The sequence below is a fragment of the Megalopta genalis genome, chromosome 3 (assembly GCF_051020955.1).
Source record: "Megalopta genalis isolate 19385.01 chromosome 3, iyMegGena1_principal, whole genome shotgun sequence".
NCBI classification, from domain to species: Eukaryota; Metazoa; Arthropoda; class Insecta; order Hymenoptera; family Halictidae; genus Megalopta; species Megalopta genalis.
Genome location: NC_135015.1, coordinates 24,310,018 through 24,331,333, shown reverse-complemented (window position 1 = coordinate 24,331,333; position 21,316 = coordinate 24,310,018). Strand labels below are relative to the sequence as shown.

The following is a 21,316-nucleotide window of genomic DNA, read 5'->3' as shown; positions in this document are numbered from 1 at the left end:
TATAATATATTATAAAATATGTATAATATATTTTATACAATATATTATGCAATACATATAATATATTTTATACAATATATATGATATATTATGCAATACATATAATATATTTTATACAATATATATAATATATTATACAATATATATATAATATGTTTTATACAATATATATAATATATTATAAAATATGTATAATATATTTTGTACAATATATATAATATATTTTATACAATATATATAATATATTATGCAATACATATTATATATTTTATACAATATATATAATATGTTTTATACAATATATATAATATATTATACAATATATACACTATATTATACAATATATATAATATATATTTATATGTATATAATAATTTATTTGCGAGTAGTTTATTCGCGAATAAAATGTTACTCGTCTCCGGCGAATGAATCTGATTCGACTGCGAATCTCTCAATCGAATGAACTCTTTTCAAATAGATGTAATTACTCGTCGATCGACCAACGAATGAAAATGTAATTCCGCTTCGTCGTTCGCGAATCGAACTTGGCCAAACTCCTGCGGACCGCGAATCATCTCCCTGAAGCAAACCGCCGCGTCCTATCTCTCTCTTTCTCTCCTCTCTCTCTCTCTCTCTCTTTCTCTCTCTCTTCGTCTACGATCCGAGCAGAGCGCGCTCCGATTTGGTCACTCGCGGGACTTATCGATATCGGTCGACCGTGGGCGGAAAAGAGGGACGTATCTCTGCTCTCGGCGTCCTGCGAGCGTGTGTGCGTGCGAGCGAGCGAACGCGGATCGGCGCGGACGCGGTACCGATACACTTGAACGCGGCCGCACAGCCAAGATATCGCTAAGTGGGCGCCGATACAAGGAACGGAGGATCAGTCGAAAACCACCTGTCCCGCAAGGTGGAGGCTCTTCCACGGGCCGATCGTATCGGTGCCCGAGGCTGCTCTGCGGCGTCGAACGCGCGGACGAGTCCCGCCGGGAGGGCCGATCCTCCCGAAGCCGTGCAGCCATGGAGAAGCTGAAGAGGAAGCGTAAGAGGGCCGACGGCCAGAAGGTGGGTGAATCCTCTTTCGTTGATCGGACGAAATCTCGCTACCCGGCGACGCGTTCTCCAAGCTCTCGTTAGCTTCGTTAGGAACGTCCGCGGACACTCTCGGTTTCGTTGCGACCCGACGACACTCGACAGCGCCGATTCGCACGCCGAATCGGTGTTAATTAGATCGACGATCGGAGGCTGGAAAGACGCGCTCAGATTTCACACTAGCCTAGGTTGCTGGCGAATCTTTTCGTCGACGCTTCCCGACGATTTCGACGGTCCGACGCGCGGTGTACGAGAGTCGGAAGTATATCTCTTATGTTTGCGACTGGGAACCGAAGTCTCGACGCTTTGTCCACCGGCGGTTTTCTAGCGGGTCTCTCGAAATCGGTCGAGAATTTCTCGGCGGATTGTGTTCGATGATCTCGAGTCGATCGATCCGGGAACACAGCGGAGTTGGTTCTCCTTGGAAGATTATTGTTCGGACGAGTGCGGGGAACCTATTAGCAGGCTTCCGGCGAGCAAAGCGTGAATCGTTCTGTACAATTTCTATACCCATTACTGCATAAATATCTTATTGTTGCAAGGGGCTGCCGGTTTTCTTCATTGTACACACCACCACGTCCTCCGGAATCCGCTAATCGCGCGAGTTTCGCCGAGACAATGGGTCCATTGATCGGGATTCTACGACGGTTTCGCGCGAACTGCGGCGTCGCGGCTTTGTTCGCGGTGCGAAAAATCGGAATCCGTGTTCTTCGGGGTGTATTGTTCGCCCGAGAATCGGCTTTGTCGCGGACGCTGCGCTCCGGAGAACCGTCTTCGATGGACTGGCTGGAGGCATTGTGCTGTCGCTACTGCGCCGGCGATTTTTGTTTCACGATCTGCCAAAGAGTATGCTAACGAGCCGACGGACGCGGCTCTGGCTCTCGCAACAGTCGTCGACGTATTACGTAAATAATAAGCAACTTTGCCGCGGAAATATAGCGAATCGCGAATAATTGCGGATCCGCCAGCGGAGAGATTAATTAACGGACGAGGCGGTTTTACGGACGGTTTCGACGTTGACAGGCTGAACGAATCGGTTTGCGCACAAGAGTGGACGATTTGGGGAGAGGGGACGCGATTGTCCGAGCATCGCGACTCGTTTTTATGGTTGCCGATTGTCGACGATTATAAAAACGAGCCGCGAGGCTCGTATAATAATCGTATCTCTTCTTCCCGAATCGTCAATTTTGTTTAAAAGCCGAAGGAAAGTTGGGGAGAATTTATTTTGACCTTTTTCAGACTGAATTACTTGAATTTTGCTTAGACGGCAGAAGGACCCGCCTATTAACTAACCCTAAACGAAAAGAAAAAAGCTCGTACAATAGAAATCGTACGAAGTTCGAATAAATCCAATCTCGGCATCGTTGGGAAACAACGTACATTCGAGCTCGATAGTTCCAGCGTTAATCGTTCCGCGCGTCTACCGATATTCAGGGAGTCCCAAAATTATGGTACTTCCGGGAAATTAGAGATTCCCGAGATCGTTCGAAGCAACTTTTTCCTTTACAAAAATTTTCTCCGAGGCGTCGTTAACGAATTATTAACGAGAAACACTGACCAATGAGAGGCGAGCTCGACCGGCGCGTGGCGGCCAAGCCAACGAGCGCGCGAAGCTCAGTCCCGCCCACCGGCTCGGCCGCCTAGCGCCAGGCGAGCTCGCCTCTCATTGGTCGTCGTTTTTCGTTAATAACTCGCGAACGAAGCCGCGGATTGCATCGTCGCTAAGGAAAAAGTTACTTCAAATCGCATCAGGAACCCCTCGTTTCCCGGAACCGCCACAATTTTGGGACACGCTGTACAGTAAATTCTCCCTAATTGACGTTCGGATCGTGCACAGAAATGGACAACTTTGGAATAGAAGCTACGATTATTCGAGCCTCGCGCCTCGTTTTTATAATTATCGATAATCGCCAACTGTAAAAACGATTCTTCACTCTCGAACAATCGTATCCTCTCTTCTCAAATTGTTCATTTTTGTGCAGAATCCGAGCGCGAATTAGGAAAGAATTCACCGCACTTCGAGACTTGAACGCCCGCAGCGCGGACGCCATTGTTGCGCTGCCGAGCGTAGGGCCGGCCGATTAGCGTCTCCGCGACGATTCCGCCGAGGTCGTTCGGTCGAACCGCAAATATTGGCGACCGTTTAGCAGCAGACGGTCCCTGGAAGGTCGTAATCACCCGATCGCATCGTTTCTCGCGACGGAGATCGAGCAGAGCTCGATCAATCGCCGGCGCGAGACTGGGCTCTTCTCGCAGCTTGTGTTTACCGCACGCGCGTCCGCTCGGATAACGACGGTGATTAGAGCGAATTTTCCTCGTTATCGCGACGATACGGCCCGATTAATTTCCACGCGGCTCGTGGGAAACTTGCTCGGCTCCGCTCGAAGACGATCGACCGCTCTCGGATCGTTCATTATCAATCGGGAGCTGTTGAACCAGCGCTCGTCGAGCGCCGTCGCGACGCTCGGTTCTTACATAATTCGACCGCGGATATGATGTTATTATTAATAAACTGCGGAGTTCTCGCGGTTCGACGAAACGCGGGATTCTTTTGCGATCCGACGTTAACCGCTTCTCTTCCTTCTCTTTCTTCTTTTTCTTTTTCTTTCTCTCTTCGACGTGCAATGTCGCGATGCTTATACTATTCGTATAAAGCAGGGGTGACCAAAATTTTAATCACCGCGGCCGACCTGGTTTTTTAAGTTATAACCAGCGGTCTGTCAACATCGCGCCGCATGAACGGTCTTGCATCGCGGGATAACACGCTCGCGGCACCGCACAAGCGGCATTTCGTCGCGAGTTGCACGTCCAAGCGGTTAAAGGAACAGGAAACGTGCACGAATCATTGTTTGCAGATTGATGCGGTAAATTCTGGCTAATTGACTCTCAGCTTGCATACGAAAATATAATAACCTTTTATTGATAAATATGTGTATATATAATTTAGTGTAAATCGTAATGTTTCTTATTAAGTTCAGCTAATGTTTGACGAATATATTTATCATTTATAATGTTAAATATATATATAAGAAAAATTACGATTTACAGTAAATTAGCAGGCGTTCGGATACTTTTGAAGGGGATGTATAATACAAAGTTATGTAATATTATATTAATATTATATAATATTATATAATATTATATAAACTTGACACCCCCTTTCGAAAGTATTATACAATATTGCATCTAATATTATAATTATCGCACCACGTCCGTCGATTATATCGTCCGGCGAGACGAAGAAAACAACGGCCGGCTATAAATAACGAAACGGGAGACGATCGCAGAAGAAATAGCAGTCGGTTTCGAGCGAGCGGAGATACAGCGAGCAAACAGGGGATAAAGGAAACGAGTGCATTACGCGAGGACATTGTTCGACGGCTAAGTTGGAGATTGTTGGTAAACTCGATCCGATAATAGCGTCGCTATCTCCGTAAGCTCGAAGCCCTCGAGATCCGCTCGCCGGATCCATGGATCCCGTGGCGCGAACACGCGCCGCCGTCGCGTTTTATCGGCGATATTGCCGGAACAATCGAGACGACTTTCATCCGCGGGGCCCTAATCGGGGCCGCGTCGCCGAGCGTCGTCGACAAAGCAAACCCGAAACGGTTGTCCGGGGGATAACATTATCGTTTGCTAATCGGCGGATTTCGCTTGGCGCGCGGTTTCTCTTTTAATCGGTTTATTGTGCCGCTTGTTTGAGAACGCTGTTCGCCGGCCGCCGCGCCGTGCCGCGCGTAAACAAGATACCAGACCGCCGATAATGCGGCCGCAACAGCGGAACGTGTACGCACGGCAAACATGCGGTAGGTGCGACGCAACCGGCCGCCCGCGAATTACGGAACCGTCGGCTAATTGCGAGTCAATTATCCCTAATTTTCTTTCGGCTTGCGAACGAATGTGGACGAGAGATACGGTTATTCGATAATTATAAAAACGAGGCTCGAATAATCGTAGCTTCTATTCCAAAGTTGTCCATTTCCGTGCACGATCCGAGCGTCAATTAGGGAGAATTTACTGTACAGCGTGTCCCAAAACTATGGCGTTTCCGGGAAACGAGGGGTTCCCGATGCGATTTGAAGTAACTTTTTCCTTAGCGACGATGCAATCCGCGGCTTCGTTCGCGAGTTATTAACGAAAAACGACGACCAATGAGAGGCGAGCTCGCTTGGCGCTAGGCGGCCGAGCCGGTGGGCGGGACTGGGCTTCGCGCGCTCGTTGGCTGGGCCGCCTCGCGCCGGTCGAGCTCGCCTCTCATTGGTCAGTGTTTTTCGTTAATAATTCGTTAACGACGCCTCGGAGGAAATTTTTGTAAAGGAAAAAGTTGCTTCGAACGACCTCGGGAATCTCTAATTTCCCGGAAGTACCATAATTCTGGGACTCCCTGTATATCGGTCGACGCGCGGAACGATTAACGCTGGAACTATCGAGCTCGAATGTACGTTGTTTCCCAACGATGTCGAGATTGAATTTATTCGAACTTTGTACGATTTCTATTCTAGGAGAGTATTTTTCTTTTCGTTTATCATTATAATAGGCGGATTCTTTTGCCGTCTAAGCAAAATTCAAGTCGTTTAGACCAGTCTGAAAAATAAGGGTAAAATCTCTAATTTTCATCGGTGTATTCTCGTAAGTTGTTCGTACGAGTTATTATTCATTTGAGTTTCGACAGTCTCGAATCACAAAAAACGGCACGAAGTCTCGAATTTCGAGGACTCGCAACTTTTTCAGATTCGAGGAATTTCGAGGTAAGTACGTGTCACGCGTGTCAGGTAGGTGTAGGATTAGGCTCGCGTCGTCGAGACATTAAACTGTCGTTTAAAACGAAAGAAGAAAATCGATTTTTTTTTTAATTTGTAGTAAAATAGTATAAAATTTGCAATAAAAAGTGGTAACATAAAACTTAAACTAAAGAAATAGTAACATAGAATTAAAAAAATAAAGAAATAGTAACATAAAATTAAAAATAAAGAAATAGTAATACAAAGAATTAAAAATAAAGAAATAGTACCATAAAATTACAAAAAAAATTGACGATAAATTTCTCGAAAATTACAAACTATCTTGCCCTCTTAAGATGTCGCCAGGCGTCGGCCGTTCCCAGCAATGCACAGCGGTCTGCGAATTCCCTTTCTGCGGCCACAATTATTTTAGCGTCGTTTTAAAGTTTAAAGGTCGAACTCGTAGGAAAGTGAATACCGACCTTCTCCTATTAAAAACAATCTTTTGCAAAATAGTCGAAAATATCTGAAAAACAGAGTAGAATAGTCTGGTCCGAAATAAAACCGGAAGAACATTCGATAATTTGATATATAATTATCGATATAATAAAAAAACATCTTATCGAATCGAATCAACAGGTGGTCCGCGAATTTTTGCTTGAAATAAAAAAAAGAAAACGTCATGCTAAAATCGCGTCAAACACGAGTGAAATAAAACCGCGTCCCCTTCCCCGTCGGTTTTAACAATCCAAAAATAACGCATCAACGTTCTCAAATTCTTCCGGCGTGTTCAGCGTTCTGCATCGGCCCCGCCCACTTTCGCCATGAGCGTGAAAGAATAAAAATTTCTATCGAAAATCCGCGATCTATCGATCCCAGAGTCACGCGAGAGATCCTTGGCATCGTCCTAGTCTCCCAAATCCCGTAGTTTCAGGCGAACGAGAATTTCGTTGTGGCGTGAAAGCGGAAAAAGCGGAGGCTCGAGTCGGGAATTGTTTCCCAGCCGGCTGTGCGCATCGTCCAAGACGATCATTCTCATTCTGCTCGGCCGGGCCCCGCACCGTTTGTCACTTTAATCAAGCTTAACTGGCCAACTGCCGCGTCGACGATGTCACCGCTCTCTCCCCTCGGTCCCCGAACCGGCAGTAACGTCGCTCGCGCTCCATCCTTGTTCCCTTTGCGCAGAAAGTGTTGCTCTCGATCGTCGATCCCTGGGACGTCCGAGTGGCCAGTGTCGATCCGGTCGGCTTGGCGGAGCGTCGAGGCGTTTCTCTATCGATCGCGCAGCCGCAATCGAACGGGAACAATCTGCAGGAGTCGACGTCGCCCGGCAGAACGATCCGAAGACCACCCTCGCCGTGGTACAGGCCGGCCTACACCAACGCTTTGGACCCGAATTCCAACGGCGGGACCGCCGAGTCCAGCTCCGCCGAACCCACCTGGGTGGATCCTTGGCACTCGCCGACCAGGTAAACCTCTGCTCCGATCGCCGATCCTCCTCGGAGATTCCTGCGGAGCTTGCGTCCGTCGAAGGTTCCAATAATAATAATAGTATAATTTATAATATTGATAATATTGATATTAATATCATGTATAATATTGATAATATTAATATCATATATAATATTAATATTATTGTTATAGATAATGTTAATAATAATATTACATGTAATACTAATAATATGAATAATAATATCATATTATATAATATTAATAATATTAATATTACTGTTATAGATAATATTAATAATACTAATATTATTGTTATAAATAATGTTAATAATAATATTACATATAATATTAATAATATGAATAATAATATCATATATAATATTAATAATATTAATATTACTGTTATAGATAATATTAGTAATACTAATATTATTGTTATAGATAATGTTAATAATAGTATTACATATAATATTAATAATATGAATAATAACATCATATATAATATTAATAATATTAATATTAATAATATTAGTATCACACATAATATTGACAATATTAAATACTGTAATAATTACTATTATTTGTTGGTATTTTGCGGGACGAGTCTCAGCAACGCACGCGACACGGAATCGCACTATAGAGTACAATTGTTTAGGGTATAATTACTTAGTATAATTATTAGACCGTATTTGTGCATTTACGGCACGTACGTTCGTAATTGCTATTCGTTATCTGCTTTTTGCAACGGGTAAATTTGTCGGTTGACGCACGACTCTGTTCTTTAATTCTGACTTTTGTGAAAGAACGTGTGAACATAAGAATTTGCGCAATGATTCGCGGTCAAGTAATCGTAAAAGTGTTAGGCGAATGTAGAAGGAACAGGGATAACGATAGCAAGTGAGTGTGAAAGACATTGATATAAATGCAGTGAAATGAAGTGTGAAACAGAAATGGTAGCAATAGTGGAAATAAAGGTAGACGCGAGGTAATATAAATGATAGAAAAATACAAATACAGTAAAATTAAAGTACAAAATAAAAATAATAGCAATAGTGGAAATAAGGATAGATGTGAGGAAAAATAGAAGAATATAAATGCAATAAAACAAAATAGAAAATAGAAACAACAGTAATAGTGGAAATAAGGATAGAAATATAATAAAAGAATAGAAGAATATAGATGCAATAAAATATAAAAATAATAGCAATAATATAAAGAAATATAAAAGAATAGAAAGAAGTAAAGATTGACAATAGCTCTTGAAATGATCGAGAAAGTGTAACGGCTCGTGACGATTAACCCTTTGACAAGTTTTGGCATTGTTGACGCAGGTAATATAAATGATAGAAAAATATAAATACAGTAAAATTAAAGTACAAAATAAAAATAATAGCAATAGTGGAAATAAGGGTAGATGTGAGGAAATATAGAAGAATATAAATGCAATAAAACAAAATAGAAAATAGAAACAACAGTAATAGTGGAAATAAGGATAGAAATATAATAAAAGAATAGAAGAATATAGATGCAATAAAATATAAAAATAGTAGCAATGCTCTAATAATAGCAATAATATAAAGAAATATAAAAGAATAGAAAGAAGGAAAGATCGACAATAGCTCTTGAAATGATCGAGAAAGTGTAACGGCTCGTGACGATTAACCCTTTGACAAGTTTTGGCATTGTTGACGCAGATCGCCGGTGGAAACTGGGTTCAGCACGCCGGTATCGTCGCAGAGATCGAGCAGGAAGAAGTCGCCGGCGAGGAGCTCAAGGCGTAACTGCGGCCTCCGGGACGATCAGACAATTCCGGGCGGGAATGGGTTAATCGGCGCGGCGCAGGAAATCACGCGCGATGATTTCGATCACGAGTACAGGGCCGGGTCAGTCGCGAGAGTACGATTCGAGACGGAGGAGCGGCCCAGGTACCGTCCGAAATCTCTCGACGGAATTCGAGGGAGATCGACCGAATCGACTGGATTTATCATTCAGGCTCTCTAATCGGTCGATTCCCCGATCCGCAGGAGTTCCACGTGGTGCTCGCCGTTGAAGGTAGACTCGGGAAAGAGCGAGCCGCGCGCGTCCGGGAATCTTCTTCTGCCTACCGTGATCGTCAGTCCATGCCAGAACGATACCTCGACCGAAGGGATAGACGAAAGGGAGCCAGGGAAGGACTGCTTGGAGGTCAAGGATCCCACGAGGGGCTTCGAGGACAAGGAGCTGGTCAACGTCGTGCAGAACCTTGTGACTTCGAGGTGTGTTTGTTGATCGACGCGCGGAATCACGCTGGAACTATCGAGATTGAATGTGTGTTGCTTTGTAAGAACGTCAAGATTATTATACAAGATGTGCCGGAATTATTGTGCAAGCGGGAAGTGAGAGGTTCCTGAGGTCGTTCGAAGCAACTTTTTCCTTTACAAAAATTTTCTCCGAGGCTTCGTTCACGAGTTATTAACGGAAAAGCAGCGACTAATGAGAGGCGAGCGCGCCTGACGCGAGGCAGCCGAGCCAACGAGCGCGCGAAGCCCAGTCCCGCCCACTGACGCTGCCGCCTAGCACCAGCCGCGCGCTCGCCTCTCATTGGTCACCGTTTTTCGTCAATAACTCGTAAACGAAACCGCGGATCGTATTTTCGCTAAGGAAAAAGTTGTTTCAAATGACCTTTTCTAAAAGAAAAAGTCTGATATCGATCGTTTTCATTCGTTCGATAGTTCCCGGTGCGTTAATTGAATCTTGCCGCTAATTAGCACGATGTTTCCAGGTACAGTCCGGTGCTGTCGGGCTCGCTGAGAAGATCGATCAGTCGCGCGTCATGTCGTCGATGCGAATTTCAAAGAGGACCGGACACAGTAGGTGAGACATCAGTAATTAATTGATTAGCATAGACTGGTTTTAATCGAATCCTGAATTAGACAGAAGGTACAGAGGAGGTTTAAGTTGGAATCATTGCGAGGTCCTGCGGTAGCTTCGGCTTGTTAGGGTTGTTCAGGATCAGCCAGTGGGCCAGCCACAGGATCGGCTCGGCTGGCTTCAGCTTGCAACACTGAATAATTAATTGATTATTACCAGATCATGGCACAACAATTATAGTCTCCAGAACTGTCAAGCTTTAAAAGAATATATCCAATTGCATAAAATTGCATCTAATTATAAGTTTTGTCACCATTTACCAAGGACAGTCCCTCCGTGAGGACCGAATTGACGACCTCCTCCAAGTGGTCGACGGCCATTTGATTCTTCAAAATAGGCTCCACGATCGCTGCGAGAGGACAATTCAAAAAAGGAATCGTCGTAAGAAGATCTAGAAGCACCGACGCGTTTAAACAGACTCGGATCTGCACTCACATTCAGGAAAGAAGAAGTGTATCTCTCTCTCCGCTTCCTTCCTGGAGTAGCTACCGTGAACGGCGTTCTTGAAATCCTCGCCTCGCCTTCCGTATCTGGCTCTGATACTGTCGGGATAATACAGCCGCGCCTCTGTCACCTGGACACGGATCGTTGCACCGGGTTCAACGAGAATTGGCAGGAAATATAAACGGTTGCGTCGTTAATTGTCGTTAATAATATTATTAGACAATAATGTAAATATGGAGGCAGATGACATTTAATTTATGTATTAATTTGATTTGATTCTGATTCTGATTCTGATTCTGATTCTGATTCTGATTCTGATTCTGATTCTGATTCTGATTCTGATTCTGATTCTGATTCTGATTCTGATTCTGATTCTGATTCTGATTCTGATTCTGATTCTGATTCTGATTCTGATTCTGATTCTGATTCTGATTCTGATTCTGATTCTGATTCTGATTCTGATTCTGATTCTGATTCTATGTCTGAATCGTCGACAATTATAGAAATTAATAGTATAAATGATGTATAGATTATATTGAGATCTTTCATTTTAGATTTTTAATTTTTAATCTGTAATTCTCAATCTTTAATTTTCAATTTTAAATTGTCAATTGTTAATTTTCAATGTTCAATGTTCAATTTTTCAATTTTCAATCTCCCTTTTTCAATTTTCAATTTTCAATTTTCATTTTTCAATTTTCAATTTCTATTTTTCAATTCTCAATTTTCAATTTCTAATTTAATCTATATATCGTTCATGCTATTAAATAACATAAATGCTGGCAATTCAAACGCAGGGTCAAAACAAACAATGCAACAACCACATAAATTGAATATAGAGGTATACTTCAGCATACCTCAACGTCTGCGTTCGTTTATTAATTATCGTACAACAATGTCAACAGTAATTAATTAACGACTTCGCATTAATACCGAACAATCGTCAAAACCTTGAAGAGCCTACCTTGGTCGGGCCCATGAGCATCCTCCACTCCTGCACGGCGCGGTGCTTGGCCAGAACATGGACGACTATGGGGCCTGACGCCATGTAAGCCACCAGGTGCGCGAAGTTCGTCTGGCCGTACCTGTCCGAATAGAACTCGGACACCTGTTCCGGCGTGAGCTGCAGCCACCGCGTTCGATACACCTCGAAGCCTTCCTCGAAGACGCGCCGCTCGATCTGCCTCCTGTAAACCACAGCTTCCGGTTTGATGATCGCCAGGGTGCACTCGATGTCCGGCTCCTCTTCGGCTTCCTCCTCGCAGATGCACGGCTCGAACGACACCGCCGGCGGCTGCCACGCCTCCTCCTCGTCTTCTCCCAAGAGGCACTCGCATTCCGCAGGGCTGACGAACTTGTACTGCACAGAGTTCGGTTGAACGTTTCGAGAAGAATGATTAACACTAGATTTGCGGAGCAGAGAAAAACTGTTTTATATTTATAAAAGTAACGATAAGACATTTATTCTGATCTTGAACAAGCGTTGTTGTAACATTTGCGATTATTGAGTAACATATAAATTGAATAAATAACTTGTGCCTTTACGATATGAATAATTGTAAATGAAAAGATCAGTCATTTTGACGGGTTCTGTAAATCTAGTGTTAAAAGTACTAACATTGATACGGTCGGATTGCAATTAAATTCGCTCTAATTGAGCTTGGAGACAGAATTGGACAATTTGGGAAGAGGAGATTCTCCCAAGAGGCACTCGCATTCCGCAGGGCTGACGAACTTGTACTGCACAGAGTTCGGTTGAACGTTTCGAGAAGAATGATTAACACTAGATTTGCGGAGCAGAGAAAAACTGTTTTATATTTATAAAAGTAACGATAAGACATTTATTCTGATCTTGAACAAGTGTTGTTGTAACATTTGCAATTATTGAGTAACATATAAATTGAATAAATAACTTGTGCCTTTACGATATGAATAATTGTAAATGAAAAGATTAGTCATTTTGGCGGGTTCTGTAAATCTAGTGTTAAAGGTACTAGCAATTGCAATTAAATTCGCTCTAATTGAGCTTGGAGACAGAAATGGACAATTTGAGAAGAGGAGATACAATTATTCCCAAATTGTTCATTCTTATTTTCAAGCTGAGCGTCAATTATTTCATAATTGTCGTGAAGCTGCTTCCGTTGGAGAAATTGTCGAATATATTTATATATATTAATATATATATTATTATTATTATATATATGTATATAATATATATATATATATATATATATATATATATATATATATTATTATTATTATTTTATATATATATATATATATATATATTGCGCAGCTCAAATCTTCTTGTAATTCTATCTTGCAATTCCTGTAAGCGGACTGCGGATCTCTGTGCGAGTTAAAAATTGTCCAAGTCAATCGCGGGAAACGGAAACGAAGCGAAACTCGATTTGTCCATTTCAATAATTTTAGGAGGTCGTTGACGATGCAACGATGTTCTTAAACACTTTCAAATGCACAAAATCCGCAGTCTGGTCGTAAATTTGTTTCCATTCGAACGAATGTAAATTCTCGCTAATTGACGCTCAGCTTGGAAACAAAAATCCCAAATTGTCCACTTTCGTGTACAAGCCGAGGGACAATTGGGGAGAATTTGCTGTACCGTTCTGGTGTCGCTGGAGGATACGGAGCTCGCAGGAGACACGTTCGTGTTGCGACAGACGGTCAATCCTCGAATGGACTGCGAAGAATCCACCGGCTCCAGGTCGTCCTTATCCGAAATCGTGGCGCAGCTGATTCTCCCGGTCACATCTTTCGCGGGACGATACGATTTCGCGCACGACGTGAAAAGCGTCACGGTTTCCGCGCCGGCTCGCCGTTCGTCCTTTACGTCGGGACAGTCGCACATGGCGAACGATCCGAAGATTCCTCGGCTTCTTTTCGTCGTGCGCGACGCGTTCAAATTGCGGAGGTTACAGGCGTTTGAAACAAAAGACAGCGTCGCCGACAAAAAGGTTTTATTGGTTTAAAAATGGTAATAACGTCTGTTGCAAAATGTTTCGAAAGAAAGAGAAAGAAAGAAAGAAATATGATAAAAAATATAATACGAAATGAAATAAAATATAATATAAATATAATATAAATATAATATAAATATAATATATATATAATATAAATATAATATAAATATAATATAAATATAATATATATATAATATAAATATAATATAAATATAATATAAATATAATATAAATATAATATAAATATAATATAAATATAATATAAATATAATATAAATATAATATAAATATAATATAAATACAATATAGATATAATGTGAATTAATTGGGTTTCTACTGCTCGCAATAGATACAGAGTATTTTTATTTTGCATAAAGATTCGCAATTTAATTGTAATAAATATAAATTGAACGGCGATAAAAGAGCAACAAAAGCAAGGAACGCAATAATCGAAGATTGTTTGAGGGATGAGAAAGAATCGTTGGAAAGTTCAGTGGTAAAATCGAGGAATTATGTTACAGATCAGAAGCTGACCGATCTTAACGCGTCGAAAGCTAGTACGGTGGCGGAACGGCGGCCGGAAGTCATCGAGAACGGGACCGTCGCAGGACTCGTTCGTCCTGAAACGACTGGAGCACTGAACGCGGCGCGTATTCGTAAAACCAGCATATCGATGCCGAGTAATCTGGACGAAATGGAGGATCTGCGGATTGACAGGCAAAAGGTGGGACTATTTAATTTGTAAAGAACAGAGAATCACCAGGAAACGTTAATTACGGGAATTAATTCTCGAAATTCATCCGAAGCAGATGCTTGTAAATCTCTATGATGCTAGAGGTCGATTCTTTTTAATTTTTCGAAACGATCTCGTCGTTACGTTGCAATCTAATTTACCATATCTTACAGTAGACACTTCCAGCTTTCATTTAAGCTGAATTAAATAAAATTAGCTCCATGGGAACGTATCTCGAAATTCATCTAAACATATTCTTTTAAATCTTATGAACCTTATGATGTCGGAGGTTCATTCCTTTTAATTTTTCAGAACGACCTCGTCATTCCATCGCAATTTAATTTACCCTATCTTAAAATATGCACTTCCAGCTTTCATTTAAGCTATATTACATAAAATTAGCTCTACGGGAACGTATCTCGAAATTCATCTGAACATCTCCTTTTAAATCTTGTAAACTCCACGATGTTACGGGTCGATTCCTTTTAATTTTTCAAAACGATCTCGTCGTTACGTTGCAATCTAATTTACCATATCTTACAGTAGACACTTCCAGCTTTCATTTAAGCTGAATTAAATAAAATTAGCTCCATGGGAACGTATCTCGAAATTCATCTAAACATATTCTTTTAAATCTTATGAACCTTATGATGTCGGAGGTTCATTCCTTTTAATTTTTCAGAACGACCTCGTCATTCCATCGCAATTTAATTTACCCTATCTTAAAATATGCACTTCCAGCTTTCATTTAAGCTATATTACATAAAATTAGCTCTACGGGAACGTATCTCGAAATTCATCTGAACATCTCCTTTTAAATCTTGTAAACTCCACGATGTTACGGGTCGATTCCTTTTAATTTTTCAAAACGATCTCGTCATTCCATTGCAATCTAATTTACCCTATCTTAAAGTAGGAACTTTCAGCTTTCATTTAAGCTAACGTGCGTAAAAATAGCTTCACGCGAACGTATCTTAAAATTCATCAGAATATCTCCTTTTAAATCTTGTAAACCGCACGATGTCAGAGGTCGATTCCTTTCAATTTTTCAAAATGATCTCATCATTCTATCGCAATCTAATCTACCCTATCTCAAAGTAGACACTTCCAGCTTTCGTTTAAGCTAAGTTACATAAAAATATCTCCACGGGAACGTATCTCGAAATTCTGTCCGAACCGTCGCTTCGAATTCGTGTAATTTTCCTCGCCTTTTCCCAGATCTCAGATCTAATACATTAATTCTTCGAGCGCAAAGGGTTAATATGGAAAAACATTGCGGCGTCGATAATCACAGAGCTGCTTCGGTACACAGAATTCGGCGACGGTGATAGGCGAGTCGTCGAGAACAATCGCGATCAACAACAACACCGTCTCCTACGAACGGTCGTCAGTGCGTCGCTTCTAACAGGATTAAGAGCAGCGTCGCAATTATCAGGTGTTGTGCGTGCAGAAGAAATTCGTTACCAGGTTCTCTCTTCGTCGATCAGCCCCCTCTCTGTCTCTCTTGATCCAGCAACGATCAGAATTTTGGAGCTGCGAATATCACTGTTCGATAAGGTTTTGGCAAGCCTGCGATTCCTCTTTCGCCGCGTGGAAATCGAAGACGTAAGACCGTTGGTTCTCTATGAACGGGAAGGATGCAGCCGATCACAGATACAGTTCGATCTACTCGTTGGAGAAAGCGTTGTCCGGCGCTGAGAAGCCGAGGCTGGACAGGATCCAGGAGGTTCGTTTCCGGTTTGCCGATACGGTGGCTCTTCCACCCTCTCTGTTCGATCGTTCTGTCTTCGCTTCAGTCGACTGATTTGGCTCGGCGTATTTTTGTATATTAATATTATCGTATAGTAATATTATTCTACATTAATATTGTTGTATATTAATATTATTGTATAGTAATATTATTCTATATTAATATTGTTGTATATTAATATTATTCTATAGTAATATTATTCTATATTAATATTGTTGTATATTAATACTATTGTATAGTAATATTATTCTATATTAATATTGTTGTATATTAATATTATCATATAGTAATATTATTCTATATTAATATTATTGTTTATATAATATTAATATTAATATACAATAATGTTAACAATTTGTATGAACCACTCATAATCTGAAAATGATTTGGTGCGGTGCGCTGGGAGGCTGTCGTACATATGTACTTATACATATATCTCAGCGATGGCGTGATGTTTGCACTGCGATCCGCGGCAGCGGCTCCGAATCACCGCATCAGATAATTTCTGCAATTTCAGTTAAGTCGGCGACACGTGGAACTGTGGTCGAGATTTTCTCGAACAGGTCCTGGCTTAATCAGCTTTAAAGCTTGCGAAATGTTTCAGCGAAGAATCTCAAAGAATTCGCCGTTCTCGCGGTGGATGAAAACTGTCGGTGGTTTTGCTGCGAATGGTATATTAAATATTTGGAATTTGTTAAATTGTCGCAGGGAACCACGTCGAAGTTTGGGAGGACCGAAAGCGAGGACAGCAGCAGCGTGACGTTCAGCAACAGCGGATCAACGCCGAATGGGAGCCCGCTCGGCTCTGAAACCGAGGAGGAAGCGAACGACGAAGAAATGGCCAAGTGAGTCTAAAATGTGGTAATTTATACTACAGAAATATTCCGAGAAATTTTCTGCAGCCATTTCGTGCCGAAGAAGACTTTTTATCGTCGCCAATATAGAGTATTTTTTACAATGGTCAACATTATACTTTTTAGAAGCGATCGCGAAATTTGATTTGAAGAGAAATCATCCTATCTTGAAGCGGACGCTTTCAACTTTAATTTGAGTGCTTAAATGTTGACAAATTTCCACGGGATCGCAATTTAAAATCGCTTTGAAATCTTCGTTCAATACCGAGTCATCTTCTTCCGTGTAAGCGGTCGGGTTTTTTCAATTTCTCGATATGATTTTGATTTCTTTTTCTAACCAAAAGTTTCTTAGCTTAAAGCGGACACTTTAAGCTTTAATTTTAGTGCTCAAACATTGACAAATTGCCACGGGAACACTATTTAAAATCGCTTTCAAGTTTTCGTTCAATATCGAGTCATCTTCTACCGAGTAAGTGGTCGGGTTTTTCCAATTTTTCGAAATGATTTCGACTTTCTTTTTTAACCAAAAATACCTCAGCTTAAAGCGGAGACTTTCAGCTTTAATTTGAGTCCTCGAACGTTAAGAAATTCCGACGGCAAAACGTTATATTACTTGTTTTATTTGCTATTTCTATTTGATTTATTATTCCGGCAGCGCCTCTGGTGGCAGAACAATGAAGCTCCTTTCGATGTCCGTACAGCGCCAATTAATGGGGTGGCAGAACGCTCAAACTATTCGCCGAATGCGACTGTTGGTAATTCGGCGAACAGTTTGAGTGTTTCGCCGTCGCACTAATTGGCGCTGCACGGACATCGGAAGCAGCTTCACTGTTTCTCCGCTAGAGACGCCACGTGTGCACAATGTAGGGTCGCTTAAAAACATTAATTATGGCAAAATTAGGGAATAAAAAGCTAAACCAAAGGCATGTAACTGTCCAGAAGAACTTGCTGCATCGATGTCATGTAAGAAAAACAATTAATATTAACGCAAGATATAATTATTCGAAATAATAGTTAATCAAACTTTAAAGAGCAATTAATTAAGTTTCGCAATGTTGTCATTTGTTGTTGCATACGATATCGATGCAGCAGAGTCTCCTGAACAGTTCTGTGTCTTTAGTTTAATTTTTTATGCCTTAATTTTGTCAAAATTAATGGTTTTAGGCGATCCTATGTTGTGCACATGTGACGCCTCTGGTGGAAGAACATTGAAGCTGTTTCCGATGTCCGTACAGCGCCAATTAATGCGGTGGCAAAACGTTCAAACTGTTCGTCAAATTCGACTGTTGGTAATTCGGCGTACAGTTTCCGCGTTTTGCCACCGCACTAATTGGCGCTGTACGGACATCGGAAACAGCTTCATTGTTTCTCCACCAGAGGCGCCACACGTGCTCTCTGCAGAGTTGCATAAAAACATCAACTTTGGCAAAATTAGGCCATGAAAAATTAAACCAAACGTACATAAATATTCAGGAGAGTCTGCTGCATCGATACCGTAGACAACAACAAATAACAACATTACGAAACTTAATTAATTGATCTTTAGAGTATGATTAACTATTATTTCAAATAATTATATTTTACGATATTGTTAATTATGTTCGCTCACACGACATGGAAGCAGAAAATTTTCCTCAATATTTCTGTGCCCTTACCTTTTGTCTTATATGTCTGCAAGAAATGTTTGCGCATCTCTTGCCTAAAAAAAGTTTGCTGTACATTTCTGTATCCTCAGAATATTCTTCGGCCGCCAAAATGTTCCTTATGAGAGGGATTTAATAACATACTCGAATATCTTATCAGCCCGGAGATTAAACAGTCGAATCCATAGAACGTCTTGCTGTATCTCTGATGAAAGGGGTAGCTCCCTATCGTTGGATATCGACGAGCTTCCGTTATCTCATCATTTCCGCCGATTGAAAAGAAAACGACAACACAAGAAGATTGCGCCCCTCTCTCTCTCTCTCTCTCTCTCTCTCTCTCTGATAGTCAATAAATCATTGAAATTCTTCGGTAGCATTTGAAAGCGACTAAGCAACCTTGCCTATATACGACAACTCGAAAATACGCTTACAGAATGAGAAGAATTAAAATTAAAGCCAGTTCTCCAAAACAGCCTATGCCTTATCGCGTTGATCTCTTACAATTAAGTTACAATGAAACGTCCAAAGCAGCTGGACTGGTCGAACAAACTCGACTCATCTAGAGATCATTCGATTCGCGATGAATTATGATTTCGTCGCAGACTTCTTCCTGTTGGGACCGTCGCAACCGGTGCAACCGTTTCGAATTGCACGCTGCTCGGCGAAGGAACTGCAACGTTGCAGCCAGATGTTCTTAATAAAGTCCTTCGAATAACCGGACGAAACCGGTAACCGGCTCGGCGTCGGGCGACGTTCGAGAGGATCATCTTCTGGTCCGACCTTGCTTCTATCGCCCGAGGGTTATCGCTTGTAGCACCGACTCGTTTTCAGCTCTCGCAATCGTCGCAGTAGTTGATCGACCGGCTGCTGCCCGTCAAGAGCCGTTTCGTGTTTTTCTTTCTTTCGCGGAGAAAAGTGCGTTCAACTCTCTCGCATTTCGTTGGTCCGGTCGATCGGCGTGTGCACGACGCGCCACGCCGCCGCTTCCAGCGGGTTCTCTTTCGTTTGATTTTTACAAATGATACGAAACGTTTCTTCTCGCGAGATCTTCAACTCGCGTCTCTCCGCCTCGCGCTATTCGCGTTTCGCGCGTCCGGTTTTTAACGCTAAACCTGCCGAGCTCTGAGAGTGACTAACGTGTCTCGCTTTGTAATTATGACAAGACTGTACTCGTTTAGACTTTCTGCCATTTCTATTACAATGCACGCTGCAACCGAGATATCCGCTCGATAATCTCGTACGATAAAGTCTTTGTAATCTCGAGAAGTTTGAAAGACAAAGCGTGGAATCGGTCATTCATCATCGTTCATCGTTCATCATTCATCGTCGGTAGGTTCAGTGTTAAAACGCCAGTGCGACGAGCTTTCTGAATACAATTCATACGATTCGTACAATTCGTACAATTTGTACAATTTGTACAATTTGTACAATTCATACAATTTATACAATTCCTACAATTCCTACAATTCTTTCAATTCACACAATTCTCACAATTCGCACAATTCATACAATTCCTACAATTCTTTCAATTCACACAATTCACACAATTCGCACAATTCCTACAATTTCTACAATTCTTTAAATTCTTTCAATTCACACAATTCACACAATTCGCACAATTCATACAATTTTTACAATTCTTTCAATTCTTTCAATTCATACAATTCCTGCAATACTTTCAATTCACACAATTCACACAATTCGTACGGTTACTTCGTCTCCGACCGAACAAACGCATCTGTAGAGTGACTCTGACACGATTGTTCCTGAAACCAACGTAATGATCCCGAGATACGACGTCGGCAGTGCTATGTCGCTGCAAAGGTACACGCTGCGAACAATGTCTCTCCCGTTCCGCGGTATTTCGCGCGATTCCTTTTCGTCCGCTGAGAAAAACGCTATTTCAGGGTTCCCTTGCAAGCTCCGCCTCGCAGGAAAATCAGAACCGTGCCGTCGATGATGAACCAAAAACTGGGGGCCGATCAGCTGGAGCTGCCGGGTGCGCAGAGCGCGAACTCGACGATAACGAGCGTGAACAGCATCAGCAGTTTGCTGAAGGAGAAGCTGCAGATGTCTCTTCCTCAAGCCTTGCGCAGCAGCAAGAAGAGGCAGAACGCGGACTATCGGTCAGTCGTTGGTCTTTAAACGATAATAATAATAATTGGTCGGTAATTAAACACTGTTGAATCGTTTTCGATCAGGATTTGCTTCTTGTAACATTCCAGGCTTAGAGCGTTCGTTGGCATACTGTTCCTCTGCGTCGTCTTCCTCGTCGGATTCGCACATATATATTATACTCAGCATGTCCTGCAGCGAGCTTACTTCGACAAGTTCAGGTATAGAAACCCATCGCATTCTCTGCTAGATTGGCGACGATCTTCGTTGATTTCCTTACAGATTACACAGGTGGTCCATTTTGTTATACCGTCAGATACCTTGCACTAAAATAAAATAGATAAAATGAGAACAAGAAAAGATAACAAACTGACGTAGAATATAAAATACCATTAATTAAACTCAAATAAAATACAATAATGAATTATTGTATTTTATGACAATATTTTATTTTACTTACATTGTATTTTAAATGCAAATATAAATATATATAATATAATAATAATATATTATATATTATATTATATATATATATATATATATATATATATAATATAAATATGAATATATATAATATACTATTATTATAGTATATTATATATATTATAATTATATATAAGTATT

General features: G+C 41.4%; 2 protein-coding genes and 1 long non-coding RNA gene across 6 annotated transcripts in view; 1 reads left to right on the top strand and 2 right to left on the bottom strand.

Moving 5' to 3' along the window:
* The first annotated feature begins 398 nt into the window (after window positions 1-398).
* Window positions 399-21,316, top strand: part of LOC117222097 (myogenesis-regulating glycosidase) — a 25,323-nt gene continuing 4,405 nt past the window's right edge. The window contains exons 1-9 of one of the 4 annotated variants that reach the window (XM_033473597.2): window positions 399-1,062; window positions 6,996-7,279; window positions 8,957-9,187; window positions 9,287-9,517; window positions 10,024-10,115; window positions 14,119-14,321; window positions 16,789-16,925; window positions 20,485-20,703; window positions 20,803-20,913. In XM_033473597.2, the coding sequence (XP_033329488.2) occupies window positions 1,018-1,062; window positions 6,996-7,279; window positions 8,957-9,187; window positions 9,287-9,517; window positions 10,024-10,115; window positions 14,119-14,321; window positions 16,789-16,925; window positions 20,485-20,703; window positions 20,803-20,913 (1,553 nt within the window). In that variant the 5' untranslated portion in view covers window positions 399-1,017. Of the gene's footprint in view, window positions 1,063-6,995; window positions 7,280-8,956; window positions 9,188-9,286; window positions 9,570-10,023; window positions 10,116-14,118; window positions 14,322-15,208; window positions 16,057-16,788; window positions 16,926-20,265; window positions 20,402-20,484; window positions 20,704-20,802; window positions 20,914-21,316 lie in introns of those variants that run through there. The other 3 variants (XM_076520469.1, XM_033473598.2, XM_033473599.2) reach the window with 3 other exon arrangements.
* On the bottom strand, window positions 10,131-13,547 carry LOC117222101 (nucleoside diphosphate kinase homolog 5). The gene is given in 5 exon segments (XM_076520479.1): window positions 10,131-10,368; window positions 10,370-10,566; window positions 10,605-10,746; window positions 11,581-11,976; window positions 13,240-13,547. Coding segments are annotated over 5 exon segments (1,155 nt in total). The 5' UTR covers window positions 13,486-13,547; the 3' UTR covers window positions 10,131-10,194.
* Window positions 19,038-21,316, bottom strand: part of LOC143259190 (uncharacterized) — a 4,546-nt gene continuing 2,267 nt past the window's right edge. Inside the window, exon 3 of the long non-coding RNA XR_013033029.1 lies at window positions 19,038-21,018. This is a non-coding gene — a long non-coding RNA (uncharacterized LOC143259190). The remainder of the gene's footprint in view (window positions 21,019-21,316) is intronic.